The sequence below is a fragment of the Camelina sativa genome, chromosome 8 (genome assembly GCF_000633955.1).
Source record: "Camelina sativa cultivar DH55 chromosome 8, Cs, whole genome shotgun sequence".
NCBI classification, from domain to species: Eukaryota; Viridiplantae; Streptophyta; class Magnoliopsida; order Brassicales; family Brassicaceae; genus Camelina; species Camelina sativa.
The window spans coordinates 24,914,324-24,934,257 of NC_025692.1; the positions used below are offsets into that span (position 1 = coordinate 24,914,324).

The 19,934-nt window shown below is 37.1% G+C and overlaps 6 protein-coding genes across 10 annotated transcripts; 5 read left to right on the plus strand and 1 right to left on the minus strand.

Annotated features, from left to right (window-relative positions):
- LOC104708462 lies at positions 196–3,120 on the plus strand. Of its 4 annotated transcripts, none has more exons than XM_019228943.1 (10): positions 196–562; positions 643–815; positions 933–1,057; positions 1,140–1,266; positions 1,350–1,389; positions 1,490–1,579; positions 1,667–1,766; positions 1,857–1,987; positions 2,073–2,175; positions 2,273–3,120. In XM_019228943.1, the coding sequence occupies exons 2-10, from the start codon at positions 701–703 to the stop codon at positions 2,933–2,935; spliced, it is 1,494 nt and encodes a 497-aa protein (XP_019084488.1). In that variant the 5' UTR covers positions 196–562; positions 643–700; the 3' UTR covers positions 2,936–3,120. The 4 variants fall into 4 exon arrangements, with proteins under 4 accessions (XP_019084488.1, XP_019084490.1, XP_019084489.1 ...); XM_019228945.1 differs by having other exon boundaries at positions 1,158–1,266; XM_019228944.1 differs by having other exon boundaries at positions 685–815.
- LOC104708463 (thiol:disulfide interchange protein TxlA homolog) lies at positions 3,275–4,233 on the plus strand. Its single transcript, XM_010425040.2, has 2 exons — positions 3,275–3,847; positions 3,960–4,233. Exons 1-2 carry the CDS (start codon positions 3,422–3,424, stop codon positions 4,113–4,115), a joined length of 582 nt encoding a protein of 193 aa, XP_010423342.1. The 5' UTR covers positions 3,275–3,421; the 3' UTR covers positions 4,116–4,233.
- LOC104709911 (F-box/LRR-repeat protein At2g29930-like) lies at positions 8,841–10,461 on the plus strand. Its single transcript, XM_019228838.1, has 4 exons — positions 8,841–9,618; positions 9,697–9,809; positions 9,937–10,077; positions 10,162–10,461. The coding sequence occupies exons 1-4, from the start codon at positions 8,841–8,843 to the stop codon at positions 10,459–10,461; spliced, it is 1,332 nt and encodes a 443-aa protein (XP_019084383.1).
- LOC104708464 (lysine--tRNA ligase, cytoplasmic-like) lies at positions 11,182–14,667 on the plus strand. Its single transcript, XM_019228947.1, has 16 exons — positions 11,182–11,336; positions 11,444–11,522; positions 11,616–11,781; positions 11,865–11,955; positions 12,064–12,149; positions 12,242–12,387; positions 12,482–12,544; positions 12,656–12,781; positions 12,870–13,152; positions 13,243–13,339; positions 13,432–13,588; positions 13,693–13,836; positions 13,936–14,004; positions 14,093–14,236; positions 14,347–14,411; positions 14,509–14,667. Exons 1-14 carry the CDS (start codon positions 11,305–11,307, stop codon positions 14,132–14,134), a joined length of 1,581 nt encoding a protein of 526 aa, XP_019084492.1. The 5' UTR covers positions 11,182–11,304; the 3' UTR covers positions 14,135–14,236; positions 14,347–14,411; positions 14,509–14,667.
- Positions 14,831–15,821, plus strand: LOC104709912 (iron-sulfur cluster co-chaperone protein HscB, mitochondrial-like). Its single transcript, XM_019228839.1, has 5 exons — positions 14,831–15,156; positions 15,314–15,410; positions 15,494–15,583; positions 15,675–15,740; positions 15,795–15,821. Exons 1-5 carry the CDS (start codon positions 14,831–14,833, stop codon positions 15,819–15,821), a joined length of 606 nt encoding a protein of 201 aa, XP_019084384.1.
- Positions 15,867–19,926, minus strand: LOC104708465 (putative pentatricopeptide repeat-containing protein At5g06400, mitochondrial). 2 transcript variants are annotated; one of them, XM_010425041.2, is made up of 3 exons: positions 16,502–19,926; positions 16,104–16,169; positions 15,867–15,939 (listed from the first exon to the last, which is right to left on the minus strand). In XM_010425041.2, exons 1-3 carry the CDS (start codon positions 19,562–19,564, stop codon positions 15,877–15,879), a joined length of 3,192 nt encoding a protein of 1,063 aa, XP_010423343.2. In that variant the 5' UTR covers positions 19,565–19,926; the 3' UTR covers positions 15,867–15,876. The 2 variants fall into 2 exon arrangements, with proteins under 2 accessions (XP_010423343.2, XP_010423344.1); XM_010425042.2 differs by lacking the exons at positions 15,867–15,939; positions 16,104–16,169 and adding an exon at positions 16,279–16,404.

A 19,934-nucleotide genomic window follows, 5' to 3' on the forward strand; every position in this document is an offset into this window, starting at 1 on the left:
ATCTTCATTGGTTGGCTTTACTTTTTTAAGCTTATCAAAGTGAGGGAACAGACAGTATAATTTAATAATCAGGAGATATGTACAATATACCAAAAATTTTAAGACAGAGGACCCCAAAAAAATGTTCAGTTTCTCAACTGTATCATCATCACCTTCCTATTTAAGACTACTTTTGTTCTTTCTAAAAAATTTTATAATAGAAAAAAGAAGAAACCCAAAGAAGAAGAATGAAGTTGTGATTAAGAGAAGAGGCAGAGGGGAGATAGATCTTCCCACCTATCTTTCACTCATTCTGACACCGACACATATCGGTCCCCCTTCCCCTCTCTTCCTCTTAAACCCTATCTCTTTCTCAACTATGCCTTAATCTCAACTTTAATCTCTGTCCATTACGCATCATTACCTCCTTCCTTTATTGGGAAACTCCGACTTTTCGTGTAATTGTACCCGATTTGCATTTCCTCGAGAACAAATAATAATAATTCAAAATAACTTTCTCCGTCTTGTCGGTCACGTTTTTGTTCCTCGTAGCTAAAAATCAGCTTTCTTGAACTCCGTAAAGGTTGGGCCTTTCTCTGCTAATCCTCTGTTTTTTTTTTCTTTCTTTCTCTCTGAAAATTTCTTTTTGTGTGATCAAATCAGGGATTTGAAAGTGATTTTGTGGATTGTTTGGTCTTTGGGAAGGTGAAAGCTTGAGATTATGCAGAAGAAACGAGAGATCTGTGAGTACAGAGATAAATTGGACAAGACCTTGTCTTCTCCTGTACTCACCAATCACGACTCTCTCAAATCTCTTCTCAGAAACCAGCTTAAAGGTTTTGGCTTTTTTTTTTGCTATACCATATTCTTTCTTTTGGAGTTGAGAGTACTGTTGTTTTCTATTAAGGGATACACTTCTGAGATTTTTTTTTTTTGGTGTGATGAATTTTTGTAGTGTAATGAGAATACATTGGATAAAAGAACAGATGAGGTATCCAAGTTACTTAGCAAGCTTAGGAGTGTATCCATGACGGATCATCATGATGTTACTAAATTAACCAACGATGGTGACTGGAAAGTATGTGACTTCAGACATAACATTTCCATTTTTTTTGTCCACCACTGATCGATCTTTGGATTGTAACGATGTAGCAAAAAAGTTTTGTTTTTTTTTACAGTTAAAACATGATCTTGAAGATTGCCGTGTTATGTACCGTGAAGGGCTTGATGGAAGTCCTTTTCACACTATGCTTGTTGAAGGTTACATGGATGGGCCTATCCACGAATGTAAGTTTATTTCTTACTAGAACTGAGACCGTGGGTTCAAAGAGGTTCCTGCAGGTGATATTAATTGTGAGTTATGGATGCAGGTTTATGTGTATCTTGGGAAACAGCTCTCTACAAGAAATGGTGAGAGTCCTAAATATTTTGGATTGTGAACAACAACATAATCTCATTGTCTCGCTGGACAACTTTTACTCTACTCTCTTTTGATTTATGTTGTATATAGGTGGCCACAGTTTTCATTTCCACCATTCAGGATCTTAAAAAGCACATGCTTACAAAAGATTGGAGTTGGTGAACAGATTTGTTTAGCGAGGTATGTTCACATTGAGAATGATGAGGAACTTTATATTTTGGTTTCTATAAAGCTAACCTTGAAATGTTTTGTATTGCGGAAAGAAAGGATGAAGGTACCATGGCCATTGACGGACAGAGAGATTATTGTGCATTACTTCTTTTTTGAATACTTTATAGATGACTTAGCCGTCATCCTTTTGAACTCGGTAAAGCAAAATCCTTATGCATATTTTTAATCTTACCCTTGGTATTAAAATTTGACATTATCTGAAATCGATTTTGTTTGGAACTTTTAGATCTCTGATTTAGATGGCATTGGAATGTCCTCTAAGGACTTCGTTATACCTGAATCACCGGATGCAGTAAGGATCGATCTCGTAGGCGGATTTGTTTTACAAAAGGTTACTCCACAGAGGAGTTACTTCAGGTTAGTGATGATTGTACAAGTAGTATTGCTACATGCTAATTGTCTTTGCTTGAGGCTAACATCTAGCTCTTGTCAAATTTTGTAGAACGATAGGGGAGATGGATATAAAGCTGGACTTGATGCCTCCATCTCTTATTAACTTTATAACTAGGCAGCTCATTGGCAACGGTTTCAGACTCTATAAAAAGGTTAGAAAACATAAATTTTTTATTTTGCTGTTTCGAAGTTTTGGTGCAGTGTCAAGGTAACTTGAGTGATACCGTTTTATGTATTTGAATGTAACAGTCAGTTGCTTCCGTAGCTAAATTTGATGAAGATTATAGCAGAGCTTTAGATGATCCTTTGTACACTAAGATACGCCAAGCTCTGTATTCAACTGATAAAGCAATCGAGGAAGGACCAAAGTTGGAAGCCACTGAAGTGAATGGCAATTCTCAGCCAAAGAAGGATCAAAAGAATCATGGAGATGCTACTGAAAACAAACCTGTCCATTATAGAAAAACTGTTACAGAGATTGAGGAAGAAGAAGATTATGAGGAAAGCGTTTCTTCAGAGGATGGAAACGAAATTACCAAGACTGATGTTTGTATGAGAAGACGGTTTTGCGTCAGTCCAGAGGTAGAACAAGCGTTAGGGACACTAGATAGAGTTATATACATGGTTAGAAATATAACGCCTGTCCAAGAAGCCGAAGAATTGTCACCTGATAGATCAGAGGACCAGGCAAATCGAGTAAGTTTATTAGAAAACATTATAAGTGTTCCTCAAAGATCACAGAGGCAAGATCACTCAACCTCAACGGTCACACAAGAAGAGACAAGTAATGGTCAAGAAGAGGATAGAGAGAAGGAGACAGGACAAGAGCAGGGGATCGTAAATAAAGGTAAGAGTTCGAGCTTGCAGAGAAAACGTAAAGCTCGTTGCTTTGCTTTCAGATCCTGGCTCTGAAGGGGAACCCCAATTCTTGCAAGAGTATTTGTGACACGAATACGAGAGATAAAAAACTGGATCGCTTTTTTACCTTTTTACTTGTAAGTCTATTCTCATTTGTATGATTCATGCAAAAGTGTGTGCATTCTTTTTTATAAACTTGTTTCTTTCGAAAAAATAACAAAAGATCATTATTATACGAATTTGGCGAAACTAGTTTCTTGCTTATACAGGCTATAATATTACCACAGCCAAAAAGAAAGAACAAAACGAAGCTTTGATTACGGTTTGGTTTGGTATATCAATTCGGTTTGGTCCCAAATTTTATTTTAATTAATTAAACCAGATTGGTTTAAATCACAAAAAGAGAAAAACCCTAATTTCTTTTTTTTCCAAATCCCCAAATTCACTCGTCCTTCTTCTCTAATCATCACTGAATTGCATTCTCGTAATCGCTTTTGTAGTCACCGTTGCTGTGGATTTGAAGTCGAAAGGGAACTCTTGATGGATTCAAAGATCACTAAGAGCGGGTCTACTTCGAAAGATCCATTCTTTTGCTTGAAATGGCCATGGGATTCAAACAAGCAACCCAAATCATCAAGCCCCTGTGAGTTTCAAGGACCGTGGCTCTTCAGATCTATGCAAAGTATTGGCTCCATTGCTCTCAGCTCATTGTCTTCACTTGGCCAAAATCCAAACTTTAGACCAAAGAAGAAGGCTTTAAGCAATAGTGAGCAAGGAGAAGCAGAGCAGAGGGCTTTCGCAGCTGCTTTAGCCAGCCAGAAAGAAGCTACAGTACTTGAATTTTACTCACCCAAATGCAGACTATGCAATTCTTTGCTCAACTTCGTTTTAGAGGTAGAGAAGAGGAATTCAAACTGGCTCAGCATTACAATGGCTGACGCAGAGAATGAGAATTGGTTCCCTGAGGTATTTTAATAAGCTTATACTTCTTTCTCTCTTCTCGCTGCATACACACACTAATTGACAGAGCTTTTTACTAAAGATTTAATCTTTCCCTTCCTCTGTTTTTAATATGTAGCTTCTCCACTATGATATAAAGTACGTTCCTTGCTTTGTTCTGTTGGACAAAAATGGACAAGCTTTGGCCAAGACAGGAGTTCCTAGTAGTCGTGCTCATGTCATTGCTGGTATCTCTCATCTTCTCAAGATGAAGCGCCCACCATCAGAGAAGTGAAACTATGATAGATTCCACATCTGATACAAATATGTAATTGCTTTAAAGGTTGTGGATGGTTTTGTTTTTGCTGCATTAAAAAAAAAACCTTTAATTGGAATCAGAATCGTTTTTTCTAGTTTGTGCATAACTGATTTCAATTGGTACTAATGCTATGGAAGATTATAGTAGATGGTTTTGTTATTCATAGATCGATCTCCTTTTTACTCTTTTCTTTCTGTGGTATTGCTTCACTTGAAAATTTGTGTTTCGCATTATAATTCTCAATTATGTACAGTAATTAAGTATCGATGAGACCACATGGAGAAAACGGAATTTCATATACAACTTCAATATCAAAGACTTAATTGAGAGATTTCTCACAAGAAAATTTGATCACAAAGACAGCTAAGTTTGTTGTTCTGCGCCAACTCATTCTTCATGTGATTAGTTATTTTTACCAAATATATATGCACCGATACACTCCCAAAGAAAATAATAAAAGTCAGAGACAATATTGTAATCATAGTGGTGATGACTATAATTTTAATTATGATTCTCTTTACCATACCAACTGGAATAATATATATATATATATATATATATACTTTCCCTATAGTAAATAAAAGCCACGAGAGTGGTCTGAGCTGCGTTCACGTGCGTAGGAGAAGGACACGTGTCATGGGTTTGGTGCCTGGTTCATCGCGTTCAGGTTGAGTGTGTTGCCTGTCGTTGTCTCCACCTCCGACTGTCCTCCGGACAAGAACTATATAAAAACAAGAAACAAATAACAAGAAGCAATATCACAATTCTGTTGTACTGGATTCAACCAATGTTTTTAAACCCGACTCGGACGGTGAACCGGACTACCTTCTGGGTTACCGGGTCATCGGGTCAACCGGGTTGAATCATGGGTCAATTAATTGATTAATATATTTATAGAGATTATATAGTTTATACATAATAGAATCAATTGAATTTTTAAAACCCTACTTGCGTTTAATATTGTTGTTAAACAAAAAGAAAACAGTAACAATGGCGGATCGGAGACATTAAGAAAGAAAACATAGAATAAAGAAAGAGCGGTAGTTGCTTATTATTATTTATCTTTCTCTCTGATAATTATGCTTCAAAAATCAAAATGAATCTTAAAGATAAAAAGTAAATCAATTGACCTCACATATCAAAGGAGATGAAGCGAAGCGACAAGAAGTGTGTCACTGTTAGAGAGGAATAAAAAAAATTAAGAGGTTCAGAGAATAAATGAATCGTGAAACCATATATTTAGTCTCGCAATCAATTGAAATCGAAGAGATTTTTTTGAACCGTGACCCGACCGGTTCACCGGGTTACGGGTCTATAGCGAGTTTTTCTGGGTTTTTCCGGTTTTATAGTTTCCGGTTATTAGCAGTAAACCCAAACCGGAGAACTGTCCGGGTCACGGGTCAACCGGTATGACCGGCCGGTCCGATCCGGTTGTGAAAACACTGGATTGGACAATGTTTTTGCGGATTTAATTATAATCTTCCTATAATTAAAAGAGAAACACAAATTAGAGAATGTCCAAAATTATTGATCTAATTATTCAAATTGCCACTGAATTAATCATTAAGGAAATGTTTTTCTTAAATTAAAAAGGGTAAATCTGAGATAATAAATACGAAATCAATGATCCGATCCGTTTGGCAAGTGGGTCCGCGCGTTTATCCGTTAACCCGACCGTTGTTGAGTGGATCCACGATATTGTGTTGGGCCTTCGATCCCATTGATGAGTGGATTAGCGTGTTTTGATAGTGGATACATAATTGGATGAATGTTCAACCTGTATCAACCTGTAATAAATCAGTGTTAAAGGATAGATTAGATCATATAAAATCCTATTAATACAATCGTATCTTTATATTTGGTAACTAATTTATGGCACATTCTTTAGTCTTTACATATGTGACGCCTAAAATATTTCCTAAACCAATTTATTAGAAGTTAATTGTGGTTTATTATCCATGATTTTCTCCCTGATCTCTGAAATATTCTTACACGGACTCAACTACAACCCTAGACAGTAATTGCTCATAAATAACCATTTTCTATCAAACAATTGCCACAATAATTTACGAAATCTAAACGATACATCTTCATTTTTCTCATTAGTAAGGGAAGCAAAATTGTGTGGCATGCTCAAGTAAGGATCCTGCATACATGGTAACTATACACTATGAGTATGAGGTTTGTAACAATACATGGTTGGCTAACAAGCAAGTAAGATTCTACATACTTTGGTATATTTCATGTACGTGACTGTGTTTAACTCATTGAACTAACTTTTCTTTTTTGGTACTTTCAAGGAATGTTGCTTTTTCTGAAGACATAACAACAACAACAGATCGTTTACTCTTTACCTATCTGTAATAGAGAAATTTAAGTGCAATTGTAAATTTACTCATAGAAAAGTAAGTAAAAGTAATGTATATCGTTAATGTTATATCAGAACTTGCGAAGTTAAATATGTACCTGCAGTAAATAAAAGAGTGATGCAAAACAAAAGCAAAAAAAATACATGAATACTATATATTCCCCCAGATTTTTTAGAGTAGTTTTTTGCGTTTTAAAAATCTCTAAACTCATTGCGGAATGGATCTAACATGACGGATTTAAACTATGAAACTAACACCCAAACTATTAATTTATATCATATAGTATAGATTTGGAATTATTTAACTTACAAATTATATAGAGATTTATTATATGGACTACAAATTATCATACATATTAACACTTTCTAACTTTATAACATTTTATTTTATTTGAATAATTTCCAAACAAAAATAATAATTGCATATATATACATCAAACAAACAAAATTACCATATGATTTATATACAAAATTTAATAGTTGAAAAATGAAAAAAACAAATATATAAATCAAAATTATTATAAATAATATAGTAATTAAAATTTTGTCCGGGTTTAAATCTAGTTATCTTTACGTAACAAGACATCTTAAAATGTAGGAAGCATGACAAGATGCTAATAATAGCCAGCTATAGTTAATGGCTAGCTATGACCAAAACACACACAAAATAGCTTAACGTAACTCTTCTTTGATATATTCTTGCTTGTGGTTTAATTAATATTCTCCGAAATCTATACTTTCCTAACACGCTTCTAATCTACACCTCTTGCTCTCGTACTTGCAACAGATCATTGGCAGGCCGTGAAACAGACGCTTCGGTATCTTGCAGGAACATATCCTCTCATAGTCATGGCATTCTTCTGCGATCAGTTTCACCGTGTCATGGCAGGAACATCCTCTCATGACACGGATGACTACGTCTCGACGAATGCTTACATTCTTTACTTGGGCTCAACACCGATTTCATGTTCTGCAAAGAAGCAAAAAAACTGTCGCCACATCTTCCACCAAAACTGAATATCGAGCAGTGCCGAATACAGCTTCAGAGCTACGTTGGGTTTGTTATCCTTACTCACACAACTTGGCATTACTTCGCTGACTACACCGGTGATCTACTGTGATATTGTGGGAGCAACATAATCCTGTGCCAATCTGTTTTTCATTCCCGTATGAAACACGTCGCCCTTGACTATCACTATCACCTCATTCGTGATGACGTCCGTCCGCTCTGGTGCACTCCGCGTATCTCATGTCTCGACGAAGACCAGCTAGCAGACGCACTGACAAAGCCATTATCTCGTGCCCGGTGTCAAAAGCTCTGTTCCAAAATTAGGGTAACAAAAGCTCCTCCGGGGGCATGTAGAGTTAAAGGATTGTGTGAATATTATTTTCCTATTTCCCTACTTGTAATCTCCTATATATCATCTGTAATTCTCATTCTTTGCGCCCTAATTAATCTTGCTCCAAAATAGTAATTTATTGTATTATTTTCAATTTTATTTACTTTTTTTCAAAAATAGTAATTGTAATTTTTTGTTTTAATTTTTAGTATAAATAACAAAATCTTGTCAATATCTTTAGTTGCGATCGTACTTTGGGAAACTAGTATATTATAATAAGATATCGATTTTTTTGACCCCAACAAAAAAAACCGAACCTTCTTGTCATCTACAAGTTTAGGTCTTGTTCGTCCTGAAAGGTATTTCTTTTTCTTCTTCGCACAAGATCTAAATCTTATTATTGGTTTTGTTTCGTATCCAGACTATTTATGTTCGAATGATTGTCTGTGTGTGTGTGTGTGGGGTTTCAGAATTGTTTAATCTCACACATAAATTGCTTAAGTAGCTTTGTTTGTTGTAGCTTTCGGTTGTCCCTTTGTTGTTGATACTCAATAAAATTATTATTGTTGTGTGAATTTTTTTTAAAAAAATTTCGCGTATTTATTTGATTTATATGTGATACTTAAATTTATAAGATACATCTTTGTATAATTGGTTTTATATTGTTTCGTTTTCTATAAGCTTAAAACAAAAAAATCCAACCGAAAAAAAAAAAACAAAGTGTATTGATAAGAAAAGAAAATTATGCTCTGATAAGAAAAGTATAAAAAGCAAAGAAAATAAACTCCCAACTTCGATATCTTTACTGCCAAGGTAGGTTTATCGACGTTTCTTGTCATCTACAAGTTTCGGTGATTTGATGTTTGTTGTTTCTCGTGATAATCAAATCACACATCACATAAGCTGTGTTAATTAGCTTGTTTGTGGTAGATGGTTTACTTTTGTCAAATCCCTTTGATAAATTTATTGACTCTGTTTTTTTAGGGTATGGCTATGGCTGCCAAAAAAAAGGTGGAAACTTGTTCAATTAATAGCTTACCAGATGAGGTTTTGGGTCAGATCCTGTCGTTGTTCCCTACTAAACTTGCTGCTGCCACATCAGTTCTCTCAAAACGGTGGAGAAATCTGTTGCCTCTGGTTCAAAACCTTGATTTCGATGAGTCCATGGTCTTTTATCCGAACAGAACATCAGAAACTATTGTTGATGGTGGTGGCTTCCTTGATTTCGTGGACAGAACCCTTGTATTGCTCGGTGATTCTCCCATCAAGAAATTCTCTATGAAGTGGGATTCTCAAATCGACAACTCTCAGTACAACCATCTGATCCGCAATGTGCTAGAACGCGGAGCCTTGGAACTAGACTTGTCGTCAACATCCATACAACGTATAATGCCTGAGTTCTTCAGCAAGACGTTAGTTAAACTTACCCTTTCCCGGGGACATTACGAGCAAGACAGTCATCCTCCCAACGGTGTGCTTTTCCCTGCACTCAAAACTCTCTCTCTCGTTCAAGTCTCTTATAATTCGTTTGGATGGGGTGATCTTTATGACTGCCTCCTCGACTCTTGCCCTGTGCTGGAGGAAGTTAACATATTTTCTGGTGATCCTTTTGATGGGGGTGGTTGGAGAAAACATATTTGGGGTTCATCCATCCAGAGAATATCCATCTTTTACCGTTTTCATGCTCTAGACGCCCACTTATTGGTTGGCCTTGACACGCCAAGTCTTGTGTACCTTGAATACTCTAGTTATGTCGCAGAAGATTATCAATGTCAGTTGGATTCGCTTGACGAGGCTTGACTGGATCTTATATTATGGAAGTATAATGATTATAATATCCCACCAGTAGATGAATATTTTGGGTATGATTCTACAAAGGGTGATGCTTGGGGTGATGCAACCAAACTCGTTGAAGCTATAAGGAATGTTGTGACCCTTCACTTGTCTGCTGATTCTCTTGAGGTCACTTTCCTACTCTCTTCTTTTCTTCTTGTTCTTGTAATCTAGTATATTGTTAATTAGTCGCCTATATATATATTTACTTGTTTCAAGTTGTAGCCATGACTTTGTTTGTGTGACCGATCATCAGGTGTTTCATTGCTGCTGTAAATCTATGCCTGAGTTCAACAACCTCGTGACGTTGTCTTTTGAGAGCCACGAGGAACGCGATTGGCAAGTATTGCCACTTCTGCTCCAGAAATCTCCAAACCTAGAAACTCTAGTCCTTAAGGTCTGAAAAGGAACTAATAATAATTTAGAAACTAACGAACATATATATTCTCTCTCTAAGTGTGCTGGTTTCTTATCCTTTCAGGGTCTTGTGCACAAGTTTACAAAAGGATGTGGGGATGTATGCGCTTGCAAACGTGCGAGGAAGAAGAGGAAGAAGAAAATTAGTTGTTTACTGTCGTGTGGAGTGAAGGTGCTAAAGGTTTATGGGTATGGAGGAAGTTGTAGAGAATTGAAACAGATGAGACATTTCATGGAGAATTTGAGGTGTCTTGAAGTTGTGAAGGTTAAGGTTGAAGTTGATAAGCAAGATAAAAAGTACGCGGATGACCTAATGAAGCTCCTCCAGACAGCTTCTTCCAAGTGCAAGATCCAATTCATTTGAGTTGACTGTTTCATTCATTCACATATATGTCTTCTTCTTTCTTTGGATATCCTCATTCTTCTACTTTGATGAAAGATTTTAATTCGTGTTACAAGACAATGCTTTTTTGATAAAATAATCGATCTCTATGTGAATCCTTGAACGGAGGTTATTGTTCATCATCATACACAAAAACATCTCGAAGCTTGATTGAAGTTTTGTTATGATTCTAAACCTAAACCTCAGCAAACAAAAAAGGAAACAATACAACTCTTCTAACAAAAAGACCATTAAATAACATCTTATAATGAAAATCAATAAGATCATAAATATCGATTAAAATTCTAAAGAATGTATTAGTTGGGGTAATTATAAATTTAAAATCTTATCGTCTACCACCAAATGGTGTCCAACTAGTGGCTTCCAAGAATGAATCCTAAGATTCAACGTCAATTATTTATATAATTTAAATTAAAAAGACGTTTTAAGGTTTTAAAATAACCTCCTTTTGAATAAAGATCTTTTGCCCTTTTGACAATGTATCACTAAGATCTTTTCTTAATTTAAAAAGGAAATTAAGTTGGATCTTTTTAATAATGAAATTCAATTTAAGAAAAAAATAATGAAGTTCAATACGAATGTAACTTGAATTCCAAGTTTTATAATAGTTTACTTTACTAAAAGTGCCAAACAAAAGTTAAAGCCTAGGTCTCTTCGCCACTTCTTCTCGTCAGAGCCAAATATTAATTCTTGAAACCTCTCTATAGTCATTAATGATGCTCTTAGGTTTCACTGAAGAGAAGCGTTTTAAATATATTCGACAGCGGACCAATTTCATCTGATTTTGTGATCATCGATCTGGCCATGGATCCTGAAGCTGAACCCGTCGTAGATAAGTAGGTTTTCTTTTTCTTGGGATGCTTAGCTTCTCAGTTCTATCTATTTTTTTTGCTGTGCCGCAGTTTTTCTAGGTTTTCGGATCTGATGATGTGAAATTTTGCAGTCCTGCTGCTGATAGGGATTTGGAGAACGAACAGAGGGAAGAACAGAGGAGGCGTGAGGAAGAAGAAAAGGCCAAACAAGTAAGCTCTCATTAGAAAGTTTTTTCTTCTTTTCCCTATATATATGTATCTTATGGTTTGTGAGTTGTGAGAAACGAGGTTTTTGATTTGCAGCAATACTTTGAGAACAGATTGAGGTATGTTGAAGCAGAGAAGGAAAAGGGAAACAATCCATACCCACACAAATTCTTTGTGTCCATGACAAACTCTGAATTCATTGAAAAGTATACTAGTTTAAGCGCCAAAGACCATGTTGAAGACGACCAAGTTTCTCTAGCCGGTATGATACATTACATACCCATCAATATATGAAGTTTGTTAAGGAAAATATTATTGTTTACCGTTTTTGTTTTTTTCTGGTAGGACGGATAATGAGCAAGAGATCTTATGGCAAGAATGTCTTCTATGATCTACATAATCGTTGTTCTAAGGTCCAAGTTGTGGCTAATAAGAGGTGACTAATTGTTTTTTTTTTTACTTATTCCCCTTAGGAGTTGTTCTTTTTTGTTTATGCAGGTTAACTAGAATTTTTTTTTTTTTTTTTCTTTGTGATATGACTCAGTTACTCAGAATTAGATGAAGCGGAGTTTCTCAGGCTCCATGCTAATGTTAGGCGTGGAGATATTATTGGTGTCACTGGATTTCCAGGTTTACTACCTCTTTATTTTCCTTTTTACGGCATATTAATTATTTTGTGATCTTTATCTGAACACATACATATTTTGTCCTCCTATCTCCAGGAAAAACTAACGTGGGAGAGCTAAGTATCTTCTCAAGATCGTTTACTGTGTTGTCTCATTGCCTTCACAGGTTGCCGATGAAGGAAAGGCCTCGTCATGGAACCGAGGAAAATCCTCGTGGAGCTAATTATAAGGCTCCTCCTAAGGTTTGGTGTGGCTAATATAGTGAGTAAACCTTTTTTTTAATCGTCTCATTTTTTTTACACTAACCTTTTTTTTTTTTAATCATTTCCTCTGCAGAATACTGAAATTTGGGTTCCAGGCAAGCCTAGAAATCCACAAACTTATATTGTTAAAGATCAGGTACCATTGCAACTTTTCTTTAGAGTTTAGAATGCTTAATTCAATACCAATCTGTTTCTATTTGGGCGGTAAGTAACATATGATTTGATACTTTTTTTTCATTTGTGTCAGGAAACTCGTTATCGCCAGCGTTACCTTGACCTGTTACTTCACAATGAGGTCCGCCAAGTCCTCAATACCAGCCGTAATATAATCAAGTACATTAGAAGATACCTTGATGATCTTGATTTCTTTGAGGTACGACATTGACTTTTCCCATACCTTGTTTTTTTGTATCAGTTTGTAATTTGCAAATTTGATACAATGTGTGTGAACTTTGTTTTAGTTTGAGACACCTATGATGAGTATTAATGCTGGTGGAGCATCTGCACGTCCATTCGAGACACATCGCAATGATCTGAATATGAAGATGTACATGCGCATCGCACCAGAACTCTATCTCAAGCAGCTTGTTGTTGGCGGTTATGACCGTGTTTTCGAGATTGGAAAGCAATTTAGAAACGAGGGTATTGACATGACACACAATCCCGAGTTCACCACCTGCGAGTTCTATATGGCTTTTGCAGACTACAATGACTTGATGGAGATGACTGAGGAATTGCTCAGTGGTAATGTCTAATACCTCTGCTTCCACTGGCACTGAGTGCTATGTTTACGTTTTTGAAACCAAACTTAACATTTTTTCTTCTTGTTTGCAGGTATGGTGAAGGAATTAACAGGTGGCTACAAAATCAAGTATCATGCTAATGGGTACGATAAGGAGCCGATTGAAATAGACTTCACTCCTCCATTCAGGTTAGTCAAATGTTTTGATAGATCAGGACAGAGCTCTTTTTGGTGAACATATGTTTTTGGGAATGAACTCATGATCTTCTTTGTTTCTGTAGGAGGATAGACATGATGGTGGATTTAGAGAAGATGGCCAACCTTAACATACCAAAAGATTTGGCTAGCGAGGAAGCTAACAAGTATCTGATTGATGCATGTGAGAGGTTTAATGTCAGATGCCCACCTCCTCAGACGACAGCTCGTTTGTTGGATAAGGTAATGTTATTATCCCCTAGCTAATAGTATGAATTGGAAGTTCTGTGATTAGTTCATATATATATATGCTTATTTAAGATATCTGCAATGTTTTCACTGTGCAGCTTGTTGGACACTTTCTGGAAGTGACATGTGTTAACCCAACTTTCATAATGAACCAACCCAAGATTATGAGTCCATTGGCAAAATCTCACAGATCCAACGAGTTTTTGACTGAACGGTTTGAGTTGTTCGTCAACCAACACGAAGTAAGCTATATATATATATATATGAGAATCTTGATATATCTATTTTTTTTTGTTAAGTAGAGAGTTCCTCTAAACTAAACTGTTTTATTTTGGCTGCAGCTTTGCAATGCCTACACCGAGTTGAATGATCCTGTGGAACAGCGGCAGCGTTTTGCTGATCAGCTCAAGGTATATATATGTATCCATCACCACACACTCTTTCTCCATCTCTTTGTGTATATATGTGTTGTCATTTTGAAACCCTTGGTGATTTCAGGATCGACAATCTGGAGATGATGAAGCTATGACTATTGATTAGTCGTTTTGCACGGCTCTAGAATATGGATTGCCTCCTACAGGTGGTTGGGGAATGGGAATAGATCGGCTTGCTATGTTACTAACCGACTCACAGAACATTAAGGTCCCTCTCTTCTTCTTTCCCTCTTTTTTTCTGCTGAATACAGTCTCTAGGAAAAATCCAATGTAATAGTATATATTGTCTTAACTCCCATGTTCTGAATCTTGTTGCAGGAGGTTATCCCCTTCCCAACAACGAAGCCTAAGGACGAGCCATCTTCTGCTGCAACAGCCAACAGGTAAAACCAAAGTTATTACACATACTTGACTTCATTTGTTTATCAAAAGGTTAAAACCAAAAGATACTAAACTTTTTGTTTCTTTATGATTTCACAGCTCTTGCTGAGTAGAGGACTAAAGAAGGAGTTTGCAAAACTTATGAAGACATTATTAGGGGTTTCCGTAGTTTGTGTTATAGTTTCTCTCTGTTTAGAACTTCTACGATTGCAATACAGTCATGTCTAAAAGATACACATGAACTATATACTTTGATAATGAAGTGTTTTTTTTTCCCATACACATTAAAATCATCTTATAAAGCTTTAAAATTGATTAAAGACATAATAATTAGACTAAACCAATCAAGTCGGTCTGATTCGATTAAGGGACACAAGTACACAACGATCTCTCTAGAGCCAAAGCCTCGTGCGATACCGTAATGAAGAAAACAAAGACGCTGGTGGCTTCCTTCTCCACCCTTTTCAGACGAACACATCCTTCAACTTCACGGTGTAATCCACTCGCTACGATTCAATCACAAACCCAATTGCGTCGCGAGTCTCTGCAACATCATTCTTCTTTAGCTGAGGCTCTCGCGGGTCGACTCCGATTTCCCGGGAGATCTTTCAGCTCGGAATCTGGAACCGGGAAGACAAGCTCCGGCTGCTGGAACTGTGGCGAGAAAGCTGCGTTTTTGTTCTGTAACTCATGCCGTAGCATTCAACCTGTTGATGATTCCGTCGATTACTTTCAGATATTTGGCTTGTAAGTATAATTAGAATCTAGGGTTTGAGCCAAGTTTAGATTTTTAGTTGGATTCAACTAGATAGCTGATTACATCATGTAAAAGATGAGACCTTTGAATTTGGGTTTTGAAATTTCTCATTCAATAACGTATTTGTCTTGTTCTCTCTGTAATTAGGGAGAGGAAGTATGAGATAAGCCCTGGAAGCCTTGAAGGCAAGTACAAAGATTGGCAAAAGAAGCTACATCCTGATTTAGTTCACAACAAATCCCAGGTCTCTTTTGTTTGTAACATTCTCTTTTGATGTTGATGTTATTACTCATCTTCTCTTAAACTTAGCTTTTGCTTTGTTAACAGAAAGAAAGAGATTACGCGGCTGATCAGTCTGCTAAGGTGACTGAAGCATGTCGGACATTAACCAAGCGGCTGTCTAGAGCAATGTATATAGTAAGAGCTCTTCTTCACTATTGCCATTGTGTGTTAAGGATTCTCAAAAGCTGCAGTGTTTTTTCTGAAACTATTTGATTTGGTTATGCAGATGAAGCTGAGTGGCGTAAATGTCAATGAAGAAGAAACAATAACAGACCCAACATTGTTAATGGAGGTAAGTGGATCCACTTGCAAAATATTAGCTTGAACTTTCTCTGCTACCGTAAAGGTTCTCAAATACATGTCAGTCATATAAATAAACACATTCACTTAGTTTTTATTCATTGAAAATGGTGTTTAGATTATGGAACTCAGAGAGGCCATATCAGAAGCAGATGGTTCAGTATCGTTAAACCAGATCCAATCCCAGGTACCTTGAAAATTCCTGATTGATCTAGCTTCCTTCAGATGCCTAATGCCTTGGTCTTTCGTTAACTTTGTTAGCTTTCCAAACACCTTAAAATCTGCAGCGTTGGTCACTGGTTGAATACACTAGACTGATCTAATCAATGTGATTTTTTTGTTTTCCTCTAGGTACAAGAGAAACTGAAGCAGTGGTCTGACTCTTTTGTCGAAGCGTTTGAAAGCCAAAGGTTTGATGAAGCTGTAAAATGCATACAGAGAATGACCTATTACGAACGAGCCTGTGAAGAAATTGTGAAGAAGCTATGAGGCAAAGTAGTCCTCCTTTAAAATGAACACTTTTTAATTTATATGTTTGCCTCATAGCCTTACCGGTCACATTTGAAGGGAACACATCATGGCTCCTAACTACAGTATCTTGGTTTAGTTATAAAGAACAGAGGACTTTGTAATAAGAGCATTTGCAGATTTCGTTGCTAAGAAAAAGATTTGATTAGATCCATTTGTATGAGGTTCTATCCATTGATACAGAACTACAGTAATTTGTCAGAGAGAAAGAGGTCATGTGGATACCTTTCGCTGTGCTACTAAAGCCGACTTCTTCTGTTGAACAATCCGGGCAATATCCTGCTTGCCTTCTCTGTTTAGCCCATAGAAAACTGTCCGGAAATTGATAGTGCTTGGAGCAATACCCTTATCCAGCATCTCTGACAGAAGCTTCAGCGCATCTTCAGATTTGCCTGCTTGGCACAAACAGTTTATGAACTTACTGTATGTTGTAAAATCTGGTGAAGTCCCTTTCTCTTCCATATTGCGGAATGCTTTCCAAGCCTCTTCCACTTTTCCCAGGTTCATGTACCCACAGATCATTGCCGTATATGTAACAACTGAAGGTTCACAGCCTTCTTCTTCCATTTCCTGACATGTCTCGAGAACCTTCTCGAGCTGTTTCTCCTTGAAGAAGTGAACAATCAGAGATGTGTAAACATGAACACTAGGTTTTATTCCCATTTCCTTCATGGAATTCACTTTAGCCAATGCTTCTTGTAACTGTCCTCTCAGCAATAAACCATGAACAATGCTTCCATAAGTATACTGATCTAGTAACGATTTCTCTCCTTCAAAATTGTTTAATTCTGATAGAGCTTCCTCTAGTTTTCCAATTCGACAAAGAGCTCTTATGTAAATGGAGTAGGCCACAGGGACTGAGAAGCCTATCTTGCAGAGAGAATCCAAACAAGTTTTTGCTTCCTTGGTGTTACCAACTTCACATAAGCATCCCAAGTAGTCTTGGACTAGTCCTCTATCTGGGACAAAACCTGAATGAATCATCTCGCGATATGTTCTGGTGGCTTCCTCTACGTTCCTGCCTTTCTTCTCGCAAAGAACTGTAATTAAACACTTGAAGGTCGAAGAGCTCGGGATCAGACCCATATCTTTCATTTCCTTGAACGTTCTGATAGCAATGTTGGTAAGACCGGTTCTACCATACTGCATTATCATGATTGCCCATGTATCTTGTGTTATCAAGCAGCCTTGTCTTCTCATCTCGTAAAACCGACTTCTCATCTGGTTAAAATCTTTCCCACATCCTGCAACTTTGATGCTCATGTTGTATGCCTCGGAACTGTGCTTATAGCCATTTCTCTTTCCCACCCATGAAAAGAAACGTAAAACAGCGTTGCCTTGTATCTTAGCATTACGTAGAACCTCAACTACCAGTTCTGGCGTGAACTCAACTGTCGATTCTTCTAGAGATTCTTTGGTTGTCTCCCAATCACGAGAGGATGATAACATACGACAAATTTCTTGTACCTTTATTTTATCAACAGAAGAAGAAGCTGGTGGACGATCAGACTCTTGAACAAGCTCATCCTCTTGCCTAAATTCTTCTTTGTCATATCCGTTTGGTTGTTCTTGACAATAGAAATTGCATTTTTTCTGGATTTCTTTGACAAGTCTAATTTTCTCCTTTTCACCATTTTTCTCCATACTAGAGATAACCCAAGAGAACATATCATTCCTAATAGCTATCTTGGAGGCGTGCATCTGATTAAGTAGCTTTAGGACCTCATCATATTTTGCTGATCTGCAGAGCTCCTTTGCAAAGATCGAATAAGATTTCCATGTCGGTTTGATGCCCTTTTCCTCCATGCTGCTAAACACTTTCCATGCCTCTGCTACTCGGTTTTGGCCCAAATAACCAGCAACCACTGCTGTGATAGCGACACTGTCAGGCTCAATTCCATTCTCTATCATCTCACTGAATAAGTTGCTACCCTTATCAAACTGTTTCAACTTGAAAAGGTGTTGCATAATCTCAGTGTACGTAGAAACTCTAGGTGTATGCCCTGAATTTTTTATAACCTCAAACTGTTCAAGTGCTTTAGAAACATCGTTTTGCCTGAGATACCCACTGATAATAATCCCATATACATTTGAGTCATCCAATTTCCTTCTCTTCATTATATCAACAATCTCTAGAGCATCTACCATTCTATTGGCTCTGCAAAGCCCTTTAACCAAGATCTCAAAATATTTAGCGTCTATGCACACTTCCTTGTTTTTCAGCTCGCGGATCAGTTCCAACGCTTCTTTTATCTTACCTGAAACACAAAAACTCTTGAGCAAATAACCAAAAGCCTCATGTTCTGATATCTCACATATCCTAACCATGTCATCTGCAATGGACTGAGCTACATCAACATCCTCTGATTTCGCTATACAATCCAGTAGCATCTTATACGTTCTCAATCCAAAAGTAATATCCTTTTCCATCATTTCTTTATAGAACTCAAGCGCAAGATCACCTCTACCGGCGATACATAGAGACCTAACCATGATATTGTAAGCTGCAGCATCGAGTTCGAAACCACTTTTTCTCATCTTCTCAAAAACTAGAAGCCCTTTCCCAATCTTTTTGGCTTTCCCGTACACTGAGATAAGAATAGTCCATGTCCTAATATCCTTACCACAAGCGTTCTTCTCCATTTCTTTAACCAGTTCGTCAACCATATCGAGATCTTTGGCTTCCCCAGCTATGCTTAACATGGTGTTGTATATTCCAACTCTATGTGAAAAACCATCCTTGTCTTTCACCCAATCAAAGAACCTCCGAGCCAAATGAGGAACCTTGAAGCACCTCTTCAGTACATTCTCTACTATCTCCGGTTCAAACCGAAAACTCAGTTTCTCTAACCTCTCCTCCATGGAAACGATATCGTCATCTGCCCTGACGACACTCGTAATCTGATGAACCACATGGCTGACGTCGACTTCTTCAAGAACAACTTGCTGAGCCTCTTCTTCATTCTCGCCTGAAAATAGCGTTGCGGCATTTTCACGAACACCTTGCGTGCAAGAAACTGATGCTCTATCACCACCACCACATACTGGTGGTCCTGACTCATGAGATCTGAGCTGCGTAGTCTCATCTGGTTTGACAACATCCGATCCTAAAATCTCAGTAATCTCATTGAAGAGTGAGGTGAGAGCAGCAGCTTCTGCTTGGATCTTCGATGGGGTGTCACGGGTTTTACTATATTTCGATGACTTTGAGAAACCTGAGAAAGAAACGAGTGGGTTCCTTCGAGTTGGATCAAAAGAGCAGGACTTTAATCGAAACAAGGCTTTCATTGCTCTTACTCAATTCCAACATCTACTGTGATGATGTTAACAAAACTCAAAAGTCAAATCAGTTGTTTTTTTTGTCGTCATCAAAAGTCAAAACAGTTGTGAAAAGTAAAACACAACTTAAAACTGTGAAATGTTACAATAACGGGTCATATTATTATATGTAGGGTGATGGATGGTATTAGATTTTGCTGTTTATAGACTATGCATTATGGCACAAATTGGTCCTGGCTTTGATTGAAGAACAAAAAAAAAAGGCATCATAGGAAACACAACAAATAATTGAGGGAGCATTGATGAGAGACCACATGGAGAAAACAAATATTTCAGACAACTTCAGTATCAAAGACTTGATATTTCTCACAAGAAACTT